This window comes from Neoarius graeffei, chromosome 2 (genome assembly GCF_027579695.1).
Source record: "Neoarius graeffei isolate fNeoGra1 chromosome 2, fNeoGra1.pri, whole genome shotgun sequence".
In the NCBI taxonomy this organism is placed as follows: domain Eukaryota; kingdom Metazoa; phylum Chordata; class Actinopteri; order Siluriformes; family Ariidae; genus Neoarius; species Neoarius graeffei.
Genome location: NC_083570.1, coordinates 69,872,090 through 69,888,952, shown reverse-complemented (window position 1 = coordinate 69,888,952; position 16,863 = coordinate 69,872,090). Strand labels below are relative to the sequence as shown.

At 41.6% G+C, this 16,863-nt stretch overlaps 1 protein-coding gene across 5 annotated transcripts in view; it reads right to left on the bottom strand.

Moving 5' to 3' along the window:
• Positions 1-16,863, bottom strand: part of scaper (S-phase cyclin A-associated protein in the ER) — a 186,493-nt gene that overhangs the window by 122,674 nt on the left and 46,956 nt on the right. For all 5 annotated transcript variants that reach the window (XM_060914836.1, XM_060914837.1, XM_060914840.1 and 2 more), the window contains 2 exons: positions 16,528-16,604; positions 16,128-16,325 (listed from right to left, as the gene is read on the bottom strand). In XM_060914836.1, the coding sequence (XP_060770819.1) occupies positions 16,128-16,325; positions 16,528-16,604 (275 nt within the window). The remainder of the gene's footprint in view (positions 1-16,127; positions 16,326-16,527; positions 16,605-16,863) is intronic.

The following is a 16,863-nucleotide window of genomic DNA, read 5'->3' as shown; positions in this document are numbered from 1 at the left end:
TCATGTGGTTGTGACGTCATCGTAAACAAATCCGTTCTACTCATCCAGACGACTTCGCAACGGCGCCGTTGCCAGATCTTTCCACTCTGGAACCCGTTCTCAAAAGATTGCGTTTTGGGGCACCCAAAACGCCGGTGCCGTGTGGACGCCAGGCCTAAACGATAAACAACTGTATCGGAGTCACCTGAATCCGTTGCCGTGTGGACAGGGCCTAAGAGTTGCCAGTTGACCTAATCTGCATGTCTTTGGACTGTGGGAGAAAACTGGAGCACCTTGAGTAAACCCACGCAGGGACAGGGAGAAAATACAAACTCTGCATAGAAAGGCCCCAGTCGGCTGCGAAATTCGAACCCAAAGCCTTTTTGCTGTGAGGAGACAGTGCTAACCACTGCACCACAATTCCGCATAATAATAATAATAATAATAATAATAATAATAACAACAACAACAACAATAAATTAAGCAAAGTTTAATTGATATATTTATTGTACCTCAATGATAAATATTTCATCAGTGTTTATGTGCAGAGTTCTGTAATGTGTTACTCGCTTCCAAAAAGGGGCAAAACATTTTAAACAGTCAAAAAAAAACAAAACTCCACAATACCAAACGAGACGGATTTTCCACCTCAGCACCCTGTCTCAGGTAAATTTGAGCCAAGTTTGTCGTGGGACCGAAACACAGACCTTTGCAGCTGATCTGAAAGGCCTTTTACAGAAGCCAGTCAGGAGAGACAGGACGCAAAGTCTCAGCAGAGCCCCAGTGGAGGTCTTGATCTTCAGGCCAACAGAGGGGCTCCTGTAACCCTAAACCTTGCCCCACCTCCTCTAGCTCCTGCAGACAAACGGGCTCGGGCATCGAAGAAGGGTCACAGTCACTGGAGCACAGTCAAGGAATCACTCCATTCACAAAGGACAAGAGAGGACAAAAGGGAAGGAGGGAAAAAACACCACCCCTCTTTGCTGCCTCGCTGGTCCCCCACAAGAGGTGCAGCTGAAATTACCAATTAGTTTAGCAAGAGAGGACTGGCAAATCTGATTGAGGCTCTAATCATTTCTAGTTACTGGCGAAGGGAGCGAGGCAGATGACGGCATCTCATTGTCTACGTGACATTCAATCCGTGGGAGGGAGTGAGACTCTGGGGAATCCCTGAGCCTAAACAAAGCCGTGCAGCAAGAGTTCAGTGTGGATTCCTGCTCCAGCATGGATTATTTCAGACCTTCAACCCCAGCCTAGCACGAGAACCTCTGCCAAACCTGCCCTGAAAAGACATGACATCTGAGCCAGTGTGGCCGCAAAGCTGAACATTAATCCTCTGAGCCATATAGAGAAGCTAGGAAACATTTATAGACTTTCAGGACTAGCCTAGTGCCCTAAATACAACTGCTGAACACAGACCATTCAAACAAAAAAGGATCATCAATCCAAAACTAAGACTAACTGACTTTCAACTGGGGATTAGACTATTTAAGTGTGAACAGAGAAGCCATGAAGGTAAGAAAGCACCAGTGAACACACGAGAAGGACTAGCAGGCAGAAGGAGGGCAGAGATGCTGCGAAACGGACATGGGTGGGCTGGTGGGAGGAGTAATTCGGAGGAAAAGTCCACGGCACATTCACTTAGAGAACTGAAGCCAGTGAAAGATGTGTGTTACAGAAGTCAGGCCTGGCACACAGATTAGCAGTGCCCATGCTTACAGGGAATGATAACAAGCCAAGCATTAAAAGGCTTCACAAGTCATCACAGGACACAATGACCACAGCTGCGTGCACTGCCTACTTGTTTACAGGTTTCTTCTTTAACCTCCTAAGGCCCAAGCTGTTTTTTTACATGCATTTTTTTTTTATTTCTCTTTGCTATTTGGGCTTATTAGAACCTGATTAGAATAAAAACTAAGCATCATCTTTTGATAAGATGCACTTTTAGAGAAAAAGTATGTCCACATATGTGGATTCTTGTTCCGAATTTCCATAAAGTGCTGTCCACGCATGTGACCGCTAAGCCCTAGGAGGTTAAAACACAGTGATCGCCTTGTTACTTATGACATTAAATTCAAAACACATTTGGCCCCAGTATCCTCTCAAAGATAACAATAATACGCTTTTGTTTTCAGTGCAAAACTCCCCCCCGAGACTACACAAGCTTTCGTGATATTGATTGTTCCCTGCTCACAATAATAATACAACACCGATTCCAAAAAAGTTGGGATGCTGTGTAAAATGTTAATAAAAATAGAACGTAATGATTTGCACATCTCATAAACCCATATTTTTTTCCCCCCAAAACAGAACATATCAAATATTTAAAGCGAGATGACCTTTTGATTTCATAAAATTGGTGCTGAAATGTGGTCATTGTGATGCATGTTTATTTCTGTAATACCTCACAAAATATCAGGCCATTCTGTGGCTGGGAAGTTATTTAATTTGAGGGGATTCCCGAGCAAATAATCTGCATGAAATCACTCGCTTCACGCAGTCAAGCAGACAGAGGAAGTCCGTGTGCGCATGTGCAGGCTTACCTTTGACCGTGTACTGACAGTTACATCATTTTGTCACTAAGGCCAAGTTTACATTAGACCGTATCTGTCTCGTTTTCTTCACGGATGCACTGTCCGTTCACATTAAAACGCCGGGAAACAGGAATCCGCCAGAGCCCACGTATTCAATCCAGTTTGTGTCTGGTCCGGTGCTGTGTAAACATTGAGGATACACGGATACGCTGTGCTGAGCTCTAGCTGACGTCGTCATTGGACAGCGTCACTGTGACATCCACCTTCCTGATTCGCTGGCGTTGGGATCACACACACAGCGGCTCAGTCCCGAATCACTGCTCGTGCGCTTCACTCGCGCGCTCTGTGAGCTGCGCAGGGCCGGAGTGCGCACCCTCCAGAGGGCACTCGCTGTTCAGGGCGGAGTGATTTGGAGCGCAGGAGGAAGCGCTGAGCCGCACTGAGGTTTATTTACACATTTCAACCTCCTTCAGGCGCTTAAACTCAGTGAGAACATGAACATCACAGCCAGGTGTGTTTATCTGCTGGAGAAGGTGTTCGCTTGCCATCCTTCCACTTGCAAGTGGTGAGTGACTTGCGCATGCCCGATATGCACTGGGATCATGTGACGTGCCGTCTAATTAGTCATGTGATTAGCGTATCCGTGTATTGGCATTGCTGTGTGCACGCAAATCGTTTTAAAAACGTTAATCTGATGATCCGCTGATTCGAAATAATGTAAACAGGGCCTAAGCAAACAGCTGATCACACAGAGGTGCTCGCTGACCGCCGATATTTATTAGTTTGGTCCTGCGTTTCCTTCGCAACATAACGTCTTTTCTTCTCACTTTCTGTTACTCAAGTCGGTCTTTCACATTTCATTCGCACACTCACATCTTCCATTTTTCTCGTTTCAAATTTGTATCCCACAATGCCTTGCACGAAAGGGGAAAGCCCACCACATGATGCATGACGTAGTATCTTGAACTGGGTCATGGTGAAGCAGGAAAAAAATTGCAGAGATTCATTGATTATGTATAAATAAATAAACCTAATAAAAGTGGAAGTCTGTGATTCAAATTCAGTAGCTTTCCGTCCACGAAACAAAAATAATTAGGTGTCAGGGAAAATTCTTATGATCTACACTTAAAATCTGAAAGGCAGTCTACCATTAAACAGACATTTTACTAATTCGTGAAAAATATTAGCTCATTTTGAATTTGATGGCAGCAACACATCTCAAAAAAAGTCATGACAGGCACACCAAAAGGCTGGAAAACTGAGTGGTACTAAAAAGAAAAAAACATCTGGAGAAACATTTTGCAACTAATTAGATTAATTGGCAACAGGTCAGTCGCATGATTGGGCATTAAAGAGAGCATCTTAGAGAGGCCAAGTCTCTCAGAAGTAAAGATGGGCAGAGGTTCACCAATCTGCAGAAAACTGCGTTGACTAATTGTGGAACAATTTCAGAATAAAGGTTTCTCAATGTAAAATTGCGAAGACGTTGAATCTCTCATCATCTAAAGTACATAATATAATCAAAAGATTCAGAGAATCTGGAGAAATCTCTGTGCGCACGGAACAAGGCCCAAAATCAATATTGGAGGTCAGTGATCTTTGGGCCCTCAGGCTGCATTGCGTTAAAAGTAGGCATGATTCTGTAAGGAAAGAAAAAAAAAAAAAATCACTGCATGGGCTCAGGAACACTTCCAGAAATCACCGTCTGTGAACATGGTTCGCTGTGCCAGCCACAAATGCAGGTTCAAGCTCCATCATGCAAAAAAGCCACATGTGAACATGATCCAGAAATGCCGCCATCTTCTCTGGGCCAAAGCTCGTTTAAAATGGACTGAGGCAAAGTGGAAAACTGTTCTGTGGTCAGACAAATCGAAATTTGAAATTCTTTTTGGAAACCATAAACACCGCATCCTCTGGACGAAAGAGGAGAGGAGACCATCTGCCTTATCAACACTCAGTTCAAAAGCCTGCATCTCTGATGGTATGGGGAGGCATTAGTGCCTATGGCATGGGCAGCTTACACAACTGGAAAGGCACCATCAATGCTTAAAAGGTATATACACAGGTTTTAGAGCAACATACAGTGGTGCTTGAAACTTTGTGTACCCTTTAGAATTTTCTATATTTCTGCAAAAATAGGACCTAAAACAACATCAGATTTTCACACAAGTCCTAAAAGTAGATAAAGAGAACCCAGTTAAACAAACGAGACAAAATTATAATACTTGGTCATTTATTTATTGAGGAAAATTATCCAATATTACATCTCTGTGAGTGCCAAAAGTAAGTGAACCTTTGCTTTCAGTATCTGAGTGTGACCCCCTTGTGCAGCAATAACTGTAACTGAACGTTTGCGGTAACTGTTGATCAGTCCTGCACACCGGCTTGGAGGAATTTTAGCCCATTCCTCCATACAGAACAGCTTCAACTCTGGGATGTTGGTGGGTTTCCTCACATGAACTCCTCACTTCAGGTCCTTCCACAACATTTCGATTGGATTAAGGTCAAGACTTTGACTTGGCCATTCCAAAACATTCATTTTATTCTTCTTTAACCATTCTTTGGTGGAACGACTTGTGTGCTTAGGGTCGTTGTCTTGCTGGATGACCCACCTTCTCTTGAGATTCAGTTCATGGACAGACTTCCTGATATTTTCCTTTAGAATTCGCTAGTATAATTCAGAGTTCATTGTTCTATCAATGATGGCAAGCTGTCCTGGCCCAGATGCAGCAAAACAGGCCCAAACCATGATACTACCACCACCATGTTTCACAGATGGGATAAGGTTCTTCTGCTGGAATGCAGTGTTTCCTTTCTCCAAACATAACGCTTCTCATTTAAACCAAAAAGTTCTATTTTGTTCTCATCCATCCACAAAGCATTTTTCCAATAGCATTCTGACTTGTCCACGTGATCTTCAGCAAACTGCAATCGAGCAGCAATGTTCTTTTTGGAGAGCAGTGGCTTTCTCCTTGCAACCCTGCCATGCACACCATTGTTGTTCAGTGTTCTCCTGATGGTGGACTCATGAACATTAGCCAATGTGAGAGAGGCCTTCAGTTGCTTAGAAGTTACCCTGGGGTCCTTTGTGACCTCGCCGACTATTGCACGCCTTGCTCTTGGAGTGATCTTTTTTGGTCGACCACTCCTGGGGAAGGGAACAATGGTCTTGAATTTCCTCCATTTGTACACAATCTGTCTGACTGGATTGGTGGAGTCCAAACTCTTCAGGTTTTGTAACCTTTTCCAGCCTGATGAGCATCAACAACGCTTTTCTGAGGTCCTCAGAAATCTCCTTTGTTTGTGCCATGATACACTTCCACAAACGTGTTGTGAAGATCAGACTTTGCGAGATCCCTGTTCTTTAAATAAAAACAGGGTGCCCACTCACACCTGATTGTCATCCCATTGATTGAAAACTGCTAATCCTAGAGGTTCACATACTTTTGCCACTCACAGTCAAGTCAACTTTATTGTCAAATATGCCATACATGCTCGACATACAGCACAGATGAAATTTCAGTCCTCTCTGACCCACGGTGCAAACAGGCAATGCAATAAATAAAAATAAAAATAGAATAATTGGAAAAAAACAATATAAACAGTATAAACATTCTAGATAGGAACTAGACATAGACTAAACACTCAAACAATATATACAGTATAAATAAACAGTATAAACACAAGATAAGAACTACACAGACTAAACACTCAGACAATATAAACAGTATAAACACTAGATATGAACTAGACGTACAGAACACAGCATACATATACACACACACACACACACACACAAATTGGTTCAAAAAGACCCTTTTCAGTCACGTGACCTTCGTAAACGCAACCACCATTTTGGACATGTAGCGGACTTCGGCTCGAATTGGTTTGAATGCGAGGAAGGCGACAAACGGAGAACATACAAGAAAAAGGAGCGAGATGCAGAAAACACCTTCGCTATCCAGCGACGTAGGGCATTTACAGGGCGAGCAGAGGGAGAAATAACAACAGTAACGACACATTAGCAACGCCGTACAGAAATAACGGTTTATGGCACAGACCCTTTCGGTTCTCGCTCATCTAGTTGCTACAATGACTGCTTAGACTGCAACAATAATACCTAACACACATTTAAGTATCCGTCGTAAAGGCGTGAAACTCGTCGAGTGACAAGTGTGTTCATTGATAAGCTAACACAATCTAAAAGTAGACGTACCGTCACACTGCCCTGGCGCTGTGTACAGTTTCCCTTCTATGGTTTGTGCACTCACTATTTGCCATTACTTTCTCCAACCCAGTGTTACAGATTACAGGGAACGGCCTGGATTTAAGAGACAAATACATGTTCCTCTTATTTTGAACACTTATTTGTAGGCAGTGCTTAATTTGTAAAGTGGGAGGTCCCGGAGCGCAGAGGATGAGCTGCTCCGGTGCGGAAAAAAAAAAAAAGAGGAGAGGAGAGGGGCGCGGCGCTGCGCTGCGCTTCTGGGCATGTTTTGTAATAACACTGCAAATTAAGTTCATCTGCAGATATTTTGTGGATGTCGTTTCATGAGAGAAATCACCAACAAGACAGATATCAAAATCAGACATTAACACTAAATAAACTTGCATTTTTTTATTTAATTATTATTATTATTTTTTTGTTACATAGTCAAAAGAGGTGTCGGATCACCGGATCCAGTGTAAATAGCTGCCGGAGCCAACGCCCGAGGTTCCGGAGCGCGCTCCGGCTTGCTCCCCCTCAAATTAAGCGCTGTTTGTAGGACACTGCCTCTGATCTGTCCTACAGTCTACCAACAGCAAAGGAACACAACGCTAGCTAATGTCGTTAGCTAATAGCTACTACAGAAGAACAAAGAGGTTACAATGGGTTATTTTAGCCTATTTGGTTACACACTCGCCGCCACAGAATGTTAACAGCAATGTAATGCCTTTTCTGGCTAATTTTATTCGTCTTACCTCCAACAAAGTGGTCACTACACAAGCGCTGGTATGCCGCTATCCATCTTCTCTGTCGGTCAGCATCTACCGGGATCCGATAAAATGATAACCCTTGCCTTGTTTGTTGATGGTTACTACATCCAGGTGCACAACAATATAGTGGCATGATGGAAGTCTTGCTGAAAATAAACACTTTCTTTGCTGCCGTTCCTCAATGCTGGCTGTGGTAAACTACTGGTAGTACACGTCCAAAATGGCGGCCGCGTTTGTCGTGACGTCACGTGAAAAGGGTCCATAGCAGGTAAACATGAAATAAGCAATATAAACAAACTAGCAGCTGTTAAGATGAGGTAGTGCGGAATAGTGCAAATGAGCGAGGTAAAGTGAGACGTGCGGTCCCTATATAGAAAATTCTCAAGGGTTATAGGGTTACAGAAAATTCTCAAGGGTTCACAAACTTTGAAGCACCACTGTATGCTCCCATCCAAACAATGTCTTTTTCCAGGAAGGCGTTGCATATTTCAGCAAGACTAAATCGCATACTGCAGCCATTACAACAGCATGGCTTTGTAGTAGAAGAGTATGGGTGCTGAACTGGCCTGCCTGCAGTCCAGACCTTTCACCAATTGAAAACATTTGGCACATCATGAAATGAAAAATAAGACCCAGGACTGTTGAGCAGATGGAATCCTACTGGAATCCTATATCAGGCAACATTCCTCTCCCAAAACTCCAGCAACTGGTCGTCTCAGATCCCAGATGTTTACTGACTGTTGTTAAAAGAAGAGGGGATGCTACACAGTGATAAACATGGCCCTGTCCCAACTTTGAGACGTGCTGCTGCCACCAAATTCAAAATTACCTTAAAAAAAGGGTACATTTTCTCAGTTTAAACACTTGATATGTTTTGTTCTACTGTAAAAAAAATATATGGGTTTTATTTACATTTTACACAGCATCCCAACTTTTTTGGAATTGGGGTTGTATTATTATTACTACTACTACTATTATTATATGATATTTTGGCAAAATTTAGCAATAAAAAATACTTTGGTGGTGTAGTGGTTATCATTGCTGCTTCATGGCTTCAAGCTCTCCGATTCAATCCTGAACTCAGGTTACTGTCCGTGTTTCACGGTCTGTCCATATGGGTTTCCTCCTGAAAACATGTTCATCAGTGGAATTAACTAGCCTAAAAATTGTCCATTGGTATAACTGAGCGTCCGAATGTGCATGCATGGTGCCCTGCAATGATCTGGCATCCCATCCAGGGTGTATTCCCACCTCGTGTACAGTGTTCCTGGGATAAGCAATCAACTCCTGGACCCATCATTCATTCGTGAATGAATAATGTAACCGTGAACAAGTAGAACGGGATCACAATGGCATCAACAGGGATGAATCTGCTGCCAACAGTAGTAACCGTTTCAGACTTCTGACCCTGCTGTGACCTTGACCCTGTTTCGATCAATTACAAAATCTAATCAGTTTATCTCCTGGTTAGAACAATAAATCCATACAAATCCTACAAAAATATTTCAACCACTTGTTCTTGAGATATAAACACAGATGGCACAGACAGAGAGATGCATGGACAACCCAAAAACACAATGCTCACCATCTAGTGGTGGAAACGAAAAACACCCCCCCCCCCCCCCCCCCCTAATTTAAATAAATAAATAAATAGTGCTGTGCTGCTTCAGTGCTTTTGGAGCATAGTCCCCCCCCGACACACACACACAATTAAGAATACTGAAACTTTTACTGCATTATCTGGTAAAATATTTAGTTTTACAAATTTTACTCCAGCATAGAACCTTAGTATCGAGCTAAAGTAATACTGCTATGATGTACAATTTGCAAAACTAAACGTTTTTCTAGATTTTCAAGCTGGTTATAGTATCAAACTGTAAAACATATCCGCAGATATTCAACAGTACAGACTTCTTGTATATAATATGCATAGTCTCTCTCTCTCTCTTTCACACACACACACAGGTGGTATAAATCAGGGCTTGGGATTGAAGAAAGGCCTGATAAGAAGTAATTAGGCGCGGGGCTGCAGGTTAAAGATGTGGGCGTTATCAGAATATGAGGATAAATCATCTTGCTGGAACAATCAAGCCTCTAAGAGAAAAAGAATACAGCACTGGCTCAATGCCCTCCATTGCATCAAAAATCTCTTCTAAAACACACTGGTGAGCCAGGAGGATAAACTAACTGTACTAGCACTCCTTTAAAAACAGAGGACTGCCACGTTACAGGGAAAAAAATATCATGAAATGACGCAACACATAAAACAGACAGGGTTGTGGTTGGGTTGTATATTATCAATAACAATCATACATTAATACACTCACCAGGCTCTAACAGGAAAACCTGGGCACCTGCGCATTCACGCAATTATTCAATAAGCCAAATCATAAGGCAGCAGTGCAATGCATAAAATTATGCAAATACAGGTCTAGGGGTCGACCGATAATCGGCCTGGCCGATATATCGAGCCGATTTTCTGCGTTTTTAGGGTTATCGGTATCGGCCATAATTTCCACCGATATGCCGATAACATGCCTTTTTGCAGCCGTTTCGTTCCTAACGCGACTGTCACTGCACGTCCTTTCCTGCACTCGCCTCTCTGAGTTCAAGAACACGGTCCCGCCCACCACAACATCTGATTTGTTTGGCACAAGAGATATAGCCAATCGACACGCGTAACTAAACGCTGTGAACTGTTTCAAGGCGGCCGTACGGGCACTCGGGCAGAAGCGGCACAAGGGATACAGCCAATCAACACGCGTAGCTAAACGCCGTGAACTGTTTCAAGGCGGCCGTACGGGCACTCGGGCAGAAGCAGATCCCACTTCAAGGTAAGGACACGCTGCTTTTGCCGCAATAAGTCACAAACACACAAGTTGCAAAAGCACAACATCATTATATGTTTACATTCTTCATCTACTACTCGTTAAAATTGTCCATTTGCATCTGTGTAATTGTCCATTTGCATGAGTGTATTTTCATTTATTTTCCACTGAAAATGGTGAGCTGTAATATAGTAGGGAGTGATTTATTTTTTTATTGGTGAATATTTTATCATTATTTTATTTCTCATTTTATTCTAACTAATGTTTGACTTTATGATACAAATGCTGCTGGCATCTCCCTGCACAAAATTTCATGTTCAATTTTACAATTAAACATACATTTCATGGATATGAAGGTCTGTGTCAGTGTGTGCTATGTTTAATTTCATGTGAATTATAATGTTTACATTTATCGGTTGCACATATCGGTTATCAGCATCCCAATTCCATAATTATCGGTATCGGCCCTGAAAGAAAAAAAAAACAAAACATATCGGTCGATCCCTATACAGGTCAAGAGCTTCAGTTCATGTTCATATCAAACATCAGAATTGGGATAAAATGTGATCTTGGTTACCATGGCATGGCTGTTGGTTAGGGTGGTCCCCAATTTTTTTTTTTAGGATTTTGTTACGACCACCTTACCTTTTTTTTTTTACATTGCCTAAAAGAAGTTATTGTGCGAAATTTGGTTAAGATTGAACAATGTTTAGAGGTGCCACAAAGCCATTAAAGTTTTCACTCAAGACACAATATAAAATAATGTGGCTTATTAACTGTTTCATATTAATACAAACAATACAGTAATATAACTTTGTGTTAAAAGTAACAATAGCTATTACTTGTCTGTGATTTTCTAAACCCTTCGGTATTATGGTATCTTGTGGAGATAAAAGAACACACTAAGGACTGCCCTAGCAGAAGGAAGCTTTCTCCCAGACAGTTCCTTGGAAGTGGGATCAATTAACCAAACATAATTGTCCTTTCTGGTTTTGTGCTTTGCGCCACTGGTACTACTTGTATTACTGTTGCTAGCCATCTGAAAAACATAGAAAGAAAAAACATTCACAACTTCATCAGCATATTACGATCAGTGCTCATTGTTTAAGAAGCCCTTAGTGCATGAAAGTTAACCTTCTATCAGTCTATAAACTCTTCCTGCCTCTTCTTTTTCATAGAAGTGGCATATTCCCTCTAGAACTGTGACTTTTTGGGGGCTTGAGATCTTCTCTGCAACAGTCTACGCACCAGCTAATGTTAATGGCTTAACCCGATTTGCAACCTCGTGTGGCACCTCTAAATATTAACCAATTTTTCTGAAATTTTGCTTGTTGCCTTCTTTTAGCCTATGTAAAAAAATGTTAGGGTGGTCGGAATGTTTTGGTAAAAAAAAATATTTCCCATACATTTCGGGACCACCCTGCTGTTGGTGCCAGACAGGCTTTTTTTTTTTTTTTGTTCAGAACATGTTGATTTCCTTGGCCTCAACAGTTTACTAAGAATGGTGCAAAAAACAAACAAAAATCCAGGAATACTACAGTAACTTAAATAACCTCTTTACAATCATGGTGAGTAGAAAAGCATCTCTCTCAACACACAACTGTTTCCTCAGAGTCATGTTCTTGATGGACAGGGGTAGAACTCGATATGATCTGCTGCTGTTGTAGCCCATCTGCCTCAAGGTGAGATGTATTGTGCATTCAGAGAGGCTTATAAAGTGTTATAAAAAGTAGCCTTGATAAAAACATTTCCCTCGTGTTTTGATTTAAAAAAAAAAAAAAGAAATTAAGCAAATAAGATGTGTCTACGTGTGACAACAACAAACAGGACTGCCAACCCTTTCAATTAATTGATTAATATTAAAAAAGAAGCCTTAAATGATGCCATTTCCAGCTAATCGTGTTCATTTCCCACATCAATAAGGTTCAGAATATTAGTTTGTCTCACTCAGTCTCACTTACTGGAGGGAAGGGAAGGGAGGAAGGAAGGAAAGAAACCATTGTGACCCTCAGGTGTCTGTGAAGCATCTTTTAAAACGTGTTATACTGGTGGAACTTACACCCACTATTATTCGTTTATTATATTTATTATGTAGTTCTTATAAACGTGTATCTAATGTGTTCTGTTGCTGTGAAATTCAGTAGTTTAAAAAAAAAAATAACACAACATCTCATACTAATAAATACCCAAGATATTTTTTGATATTAGTTGGTTCTGCACTAGATGGCCAAATGTCTGTGGACACCTGATCATCACACCCATGTGTTGGTCTTTCAGAAACTGTTACTGCAACGCTGGAGGCACACAGCTATCTAGAATGACTTTGTATGCTGTAGCAGTAAGATTTCCCTTTCACTGGAACTAAGGGGACCAAACCTGTTCCAGCATGACAATGCCCCTGTGCACAAAGCAAGGTCTATAAAGACACTGCTTCTCCAAGGTTGGTGTGAATCTCAAGTGGCCTGCACAAAGCCTTGAACTCAACCCCACTGAACACCTTTGGAATGAACTGGAACTCTGACTGCATGCCAGACCTTCTTGTCCAACATCATTAGTGGTCCAAAAGCTGAATCAGCAAAAATCCCCATGGCCATGTTCCAATATCTGGGCATGTAATAACATTGTGCAAAGATAAATCATGGTACAAATTTGAGACAATTTGAATCAATTAAAAAAAACACAATGCACAATAGAGGGAATGCACATGACTTCACCATAGGCAGAAGTAAGAGAGCTCTACTGTCACAAAAAAAAAAAAGCACACACTATCTAAAATAGGAAAGAGCTGTGATGCAATTGAATAGATTTAAAAATAAATCCAAGTTATTTTTTATCCTTCATATTTTTATAGACTGCTGAAAGCAAAAGAAAAGAGAAGCAAATTGAGGTAGTACAAATGTTCATCTATGTTTATTCAGAAAAGGCCCATTTATGTTTAACTTTTGTCATTTTTAATCAAATAAATATATTTTAGTTAATAGGCTATTATTTTATTCTGACCTTCACAAACGTGGTAATTGTTGTTCTTAGGAAAATGAAAAAGTTCTTATTTAACAAAAGAAATATTTAAGAACAGGAAAAATGTTAAATTTTATGATAAAAATTTTTTTTCACAAAAATATCATGGGGGGGGGGGGGGGGGGTAATATCAATCTGTGACTCATTACATGCCTGCCAATTTCTAGTGGAAAGCCTTCGCAGAAGAGTGGAGGCTGTTACAGTAACAAATGGGGTTAAATCCATATTAATTCTCAGTTTTGGAAAGGGATATTTAAAACACATATATAAAGCTATGATGGTCAGGTATCCATATACTTTTGGCTATACAGCATATTTATCCAAATATAAACAAACTAGCAGTGAGATTTTAAGCACCACAGTTTAAAAAAAAAAAAAAAATGGGGGGGGGATGCTGTGTATGTATCAACTAGACGCCCTGTGAACCTTTCTGGCAAAGTTAATCAAAATAGTGCACTTCCTATTTGTATCTGTTTAGACCACATCATCTGCTCATTCTGAATCATGTATTTGCTTTCAGTTACATCCCTACACTGCTCTATAAATCACCAGAACAGGAACTGCAGTCCTGCACGCTGGACAGAAAATTCACTCATCATCAAGAGGTTCACATTATTACAGCTGAACTGAAGTCAGGGTATAATAGGAATATGAAATGTGTGTTTATATTTAGTGTACAAGCATGTGCAGAGGTGAAGGATCTCTGCAAGACTGCTCTACCCTTATACTGGATTTACTAGATTCACAGTACATTTGGAGGAGCGTGAACAGTAGAGCGGTCGCATCTGGCAAAGTTCTGCATGTGGATGACACCCACAGAGCTACCGTCAATGAGCAGACCACAAGAGGTTGCATTCAGTAGCACTCACCACTAGTCCTCATCTGAACCATGTTCACCATGATTCAAGATTACACGCCAATCTAGAACTCGGAACACAGAGGAATACGCAGCAGGAGCCCTAATCAAGCACTACAGCACTGTGTGTTAGCCAGAGTCAACACATGGCATGTTGTGTGGAGGCATTGCCATGCCAGTGCACACCGCACTATATTAGCTGGCTCTTGGTGCAGCTGCCGCAGGGCAACGTGGGCCTGGCGAGACAACCAAAGCACTGTCGGAATGTTTGTATGGCTGACTAGTGTGTGTGTGTGTGTTAGCTTAGCTTACTGCGGTACATGTTCCTACTTTTGCCCCTACTTCTGTAAGGCCAAAGTAAGAACAACGCCAGGGCTCCCTGTTCTGTTTAAAACAGTGTTATCAGACGTCATCTGATAGACCCCTCACTCTGAGGCCCTGGGCTTGCTCTCTCCACACACACACACACAAAAATGGGGGAGGAATAGGGGGAACTTTGTTTACACACCGTCATCAATCTGCACTCCCTCCAGGAAGGCCCTAGAGAGCAGCCAGTGATAATTCTCTCACCAGCGCACCTTCAAAGCCCTCTCTGACACAAACCAGAAAACAAAAGGAATGTTGAAAGGAGGAGGGAAACTCCACAAAAATCCAACTGTCTCAACCCTCCATTTCCCTCTACTGGTCACAGAGTGAAAGAGCTGCTGTGCCAGTCTTCCTCTTATGTTCCTAGCCAAGTGCTAGGGTCTGAAAAGGGTAAGTCCTATCAAGAGGTTTACTCAGTCATTCCAGTATGTGACATCATTTCCTCTGACCATGGGGTAGTAGTAAATCTGATTGACTGTTGAAAAAACCCCAATCCACATTCCTGAAGAGTAGAGACGGGGTTATCAGGAATCTTTATTGAGAGGTCAGCCAGACTTTCCTCTCAGTGACCTAGCACTGGGCAGGGGAGAGAGGGGAGAGAAAAAAAAAAAAAAAGAGAAAAAAAAAAAAACATGAAAATGCCAAAGAAATTAGGCAGCACTCCCTTCTTGGCGGATTAGTTTTGGCAGGGCAGCGCAAAACTTTCTCAAGGAATATTTCTTACAGCATTGGGTTATCTTTAGGTCAATGAAAAGTTTCTGGCTCGTTGAGTTTGAAGGAATTTTTCTAATATGAACCAACTATAACGAAATGGGTGTGTTTCGGACATGCCAGTATTTAGCACGTGTGACTCAAACCCTTTTGTGCTTAGCATGTTATTGTTCACTTGGGCGAGTGTGACCAAAACTACTGGCCCGGGGCTGCTTGCAAGAAATGCTCTCAGGCCACTTTCAAGTGAAACAGCACAGTCTGACTGCAGCATGAATATCAATACAGGAAGTAAACCAAACATGTGGGCTGCTCGAGTCCAAGCTGGAGTACTGTAGAAATATTCTGGATGTCTCGGCTGAAGAACACAAAATAAATACTGGAGACGCGTCGCAAAAATATTACTGAAATAATAACACAAATGTTTCCTTATTCTCTTATCAGCAGCCTCAATCTCTTTGCAGTGTTTATACGGGTGCTTTTATTTAAAAAAAAAAAAAAGGGTTGTTTACATTTTCTGCCACCATCATTTCTGAGCAATGAATGAACAATTTTTGTGAACACATTTCCAGTCCTGCTTCTTCTCAAATGACCCTCAGCAAACGTTTCTTGTTTTTATGGCCCAAACAGGAAACTAGGCAAACGTACAAATTACCCTCTGATCCAAAGCAGGCAAACGGATTAATAGATAAAGTGACCGATAATCAATCATAAAAGCTTATAAAGATTTACAGTCAGCAACGTCAATCTGAAGGTTTATTTTGTACCAAGTCAACGTGCCTGGATTTGACAATGCACCACTCACTGAAAAGTTACCATGTGAAACCTTTAATCGTGGCTGAAGAGTCATTAGGCTCCTACCTTACACTCCACAACACTCTGGTCTGATTCACATGTGACGTAGATCTCATCGACAGCCCGGCGCAGGTTATCGAATAGGAAGGCCCAGTAACGAGCCCTCAGGTCTACTTTGCGTGGCTGCCTGGTTTTAGTGGGGCTCTTCTCTGCTCCTTTCTCCAGCATGGACCCTGCTGCAGCTTTGCAGTCCAGCGCCACAGGCTAAACGACACACAAACACACACGCAGGACAACTTCTACTATTAGTTTCCCCAAGACTAACTTTACAAAAAAAAAAAATCTTATAAATTGTAAAGAAGCCCATCCTTGCTGAGTCCACAGAAAACTGGTCTTTGCTTCCCTCTAGTGGTGAGCAGGCAAACAGATGAAGGTGAAGATGAACCCAATGCGCAAGAGTTCCTACCGGTTTTTTGCTCCTGTGTTGTATGGAGTTGATGCGCTGAGCTCTTGCATTGCTGTTGTTGTGAGCTTTTGACTTTCCTGTAAGAAAGAACATTATTTAATATATTAAGCATAAAAAAAAGCCTATTTGTCATCGTGACACCAAACTTTGCTTTAGGGAACTGCGCAGCATGAAAAGCACGTCTTGATTTGATCATAAATTCTGGTGTTTACCAAAGCAAATGCTTCAAAGAGGACACTCGTAACCCAAACTAAGAAAACGAACCACTGATATTTTTGACCTGGAGGCAAACCGCAATGAAAATCCTGACCAGATTTAAAATCAACCTGACCTCCT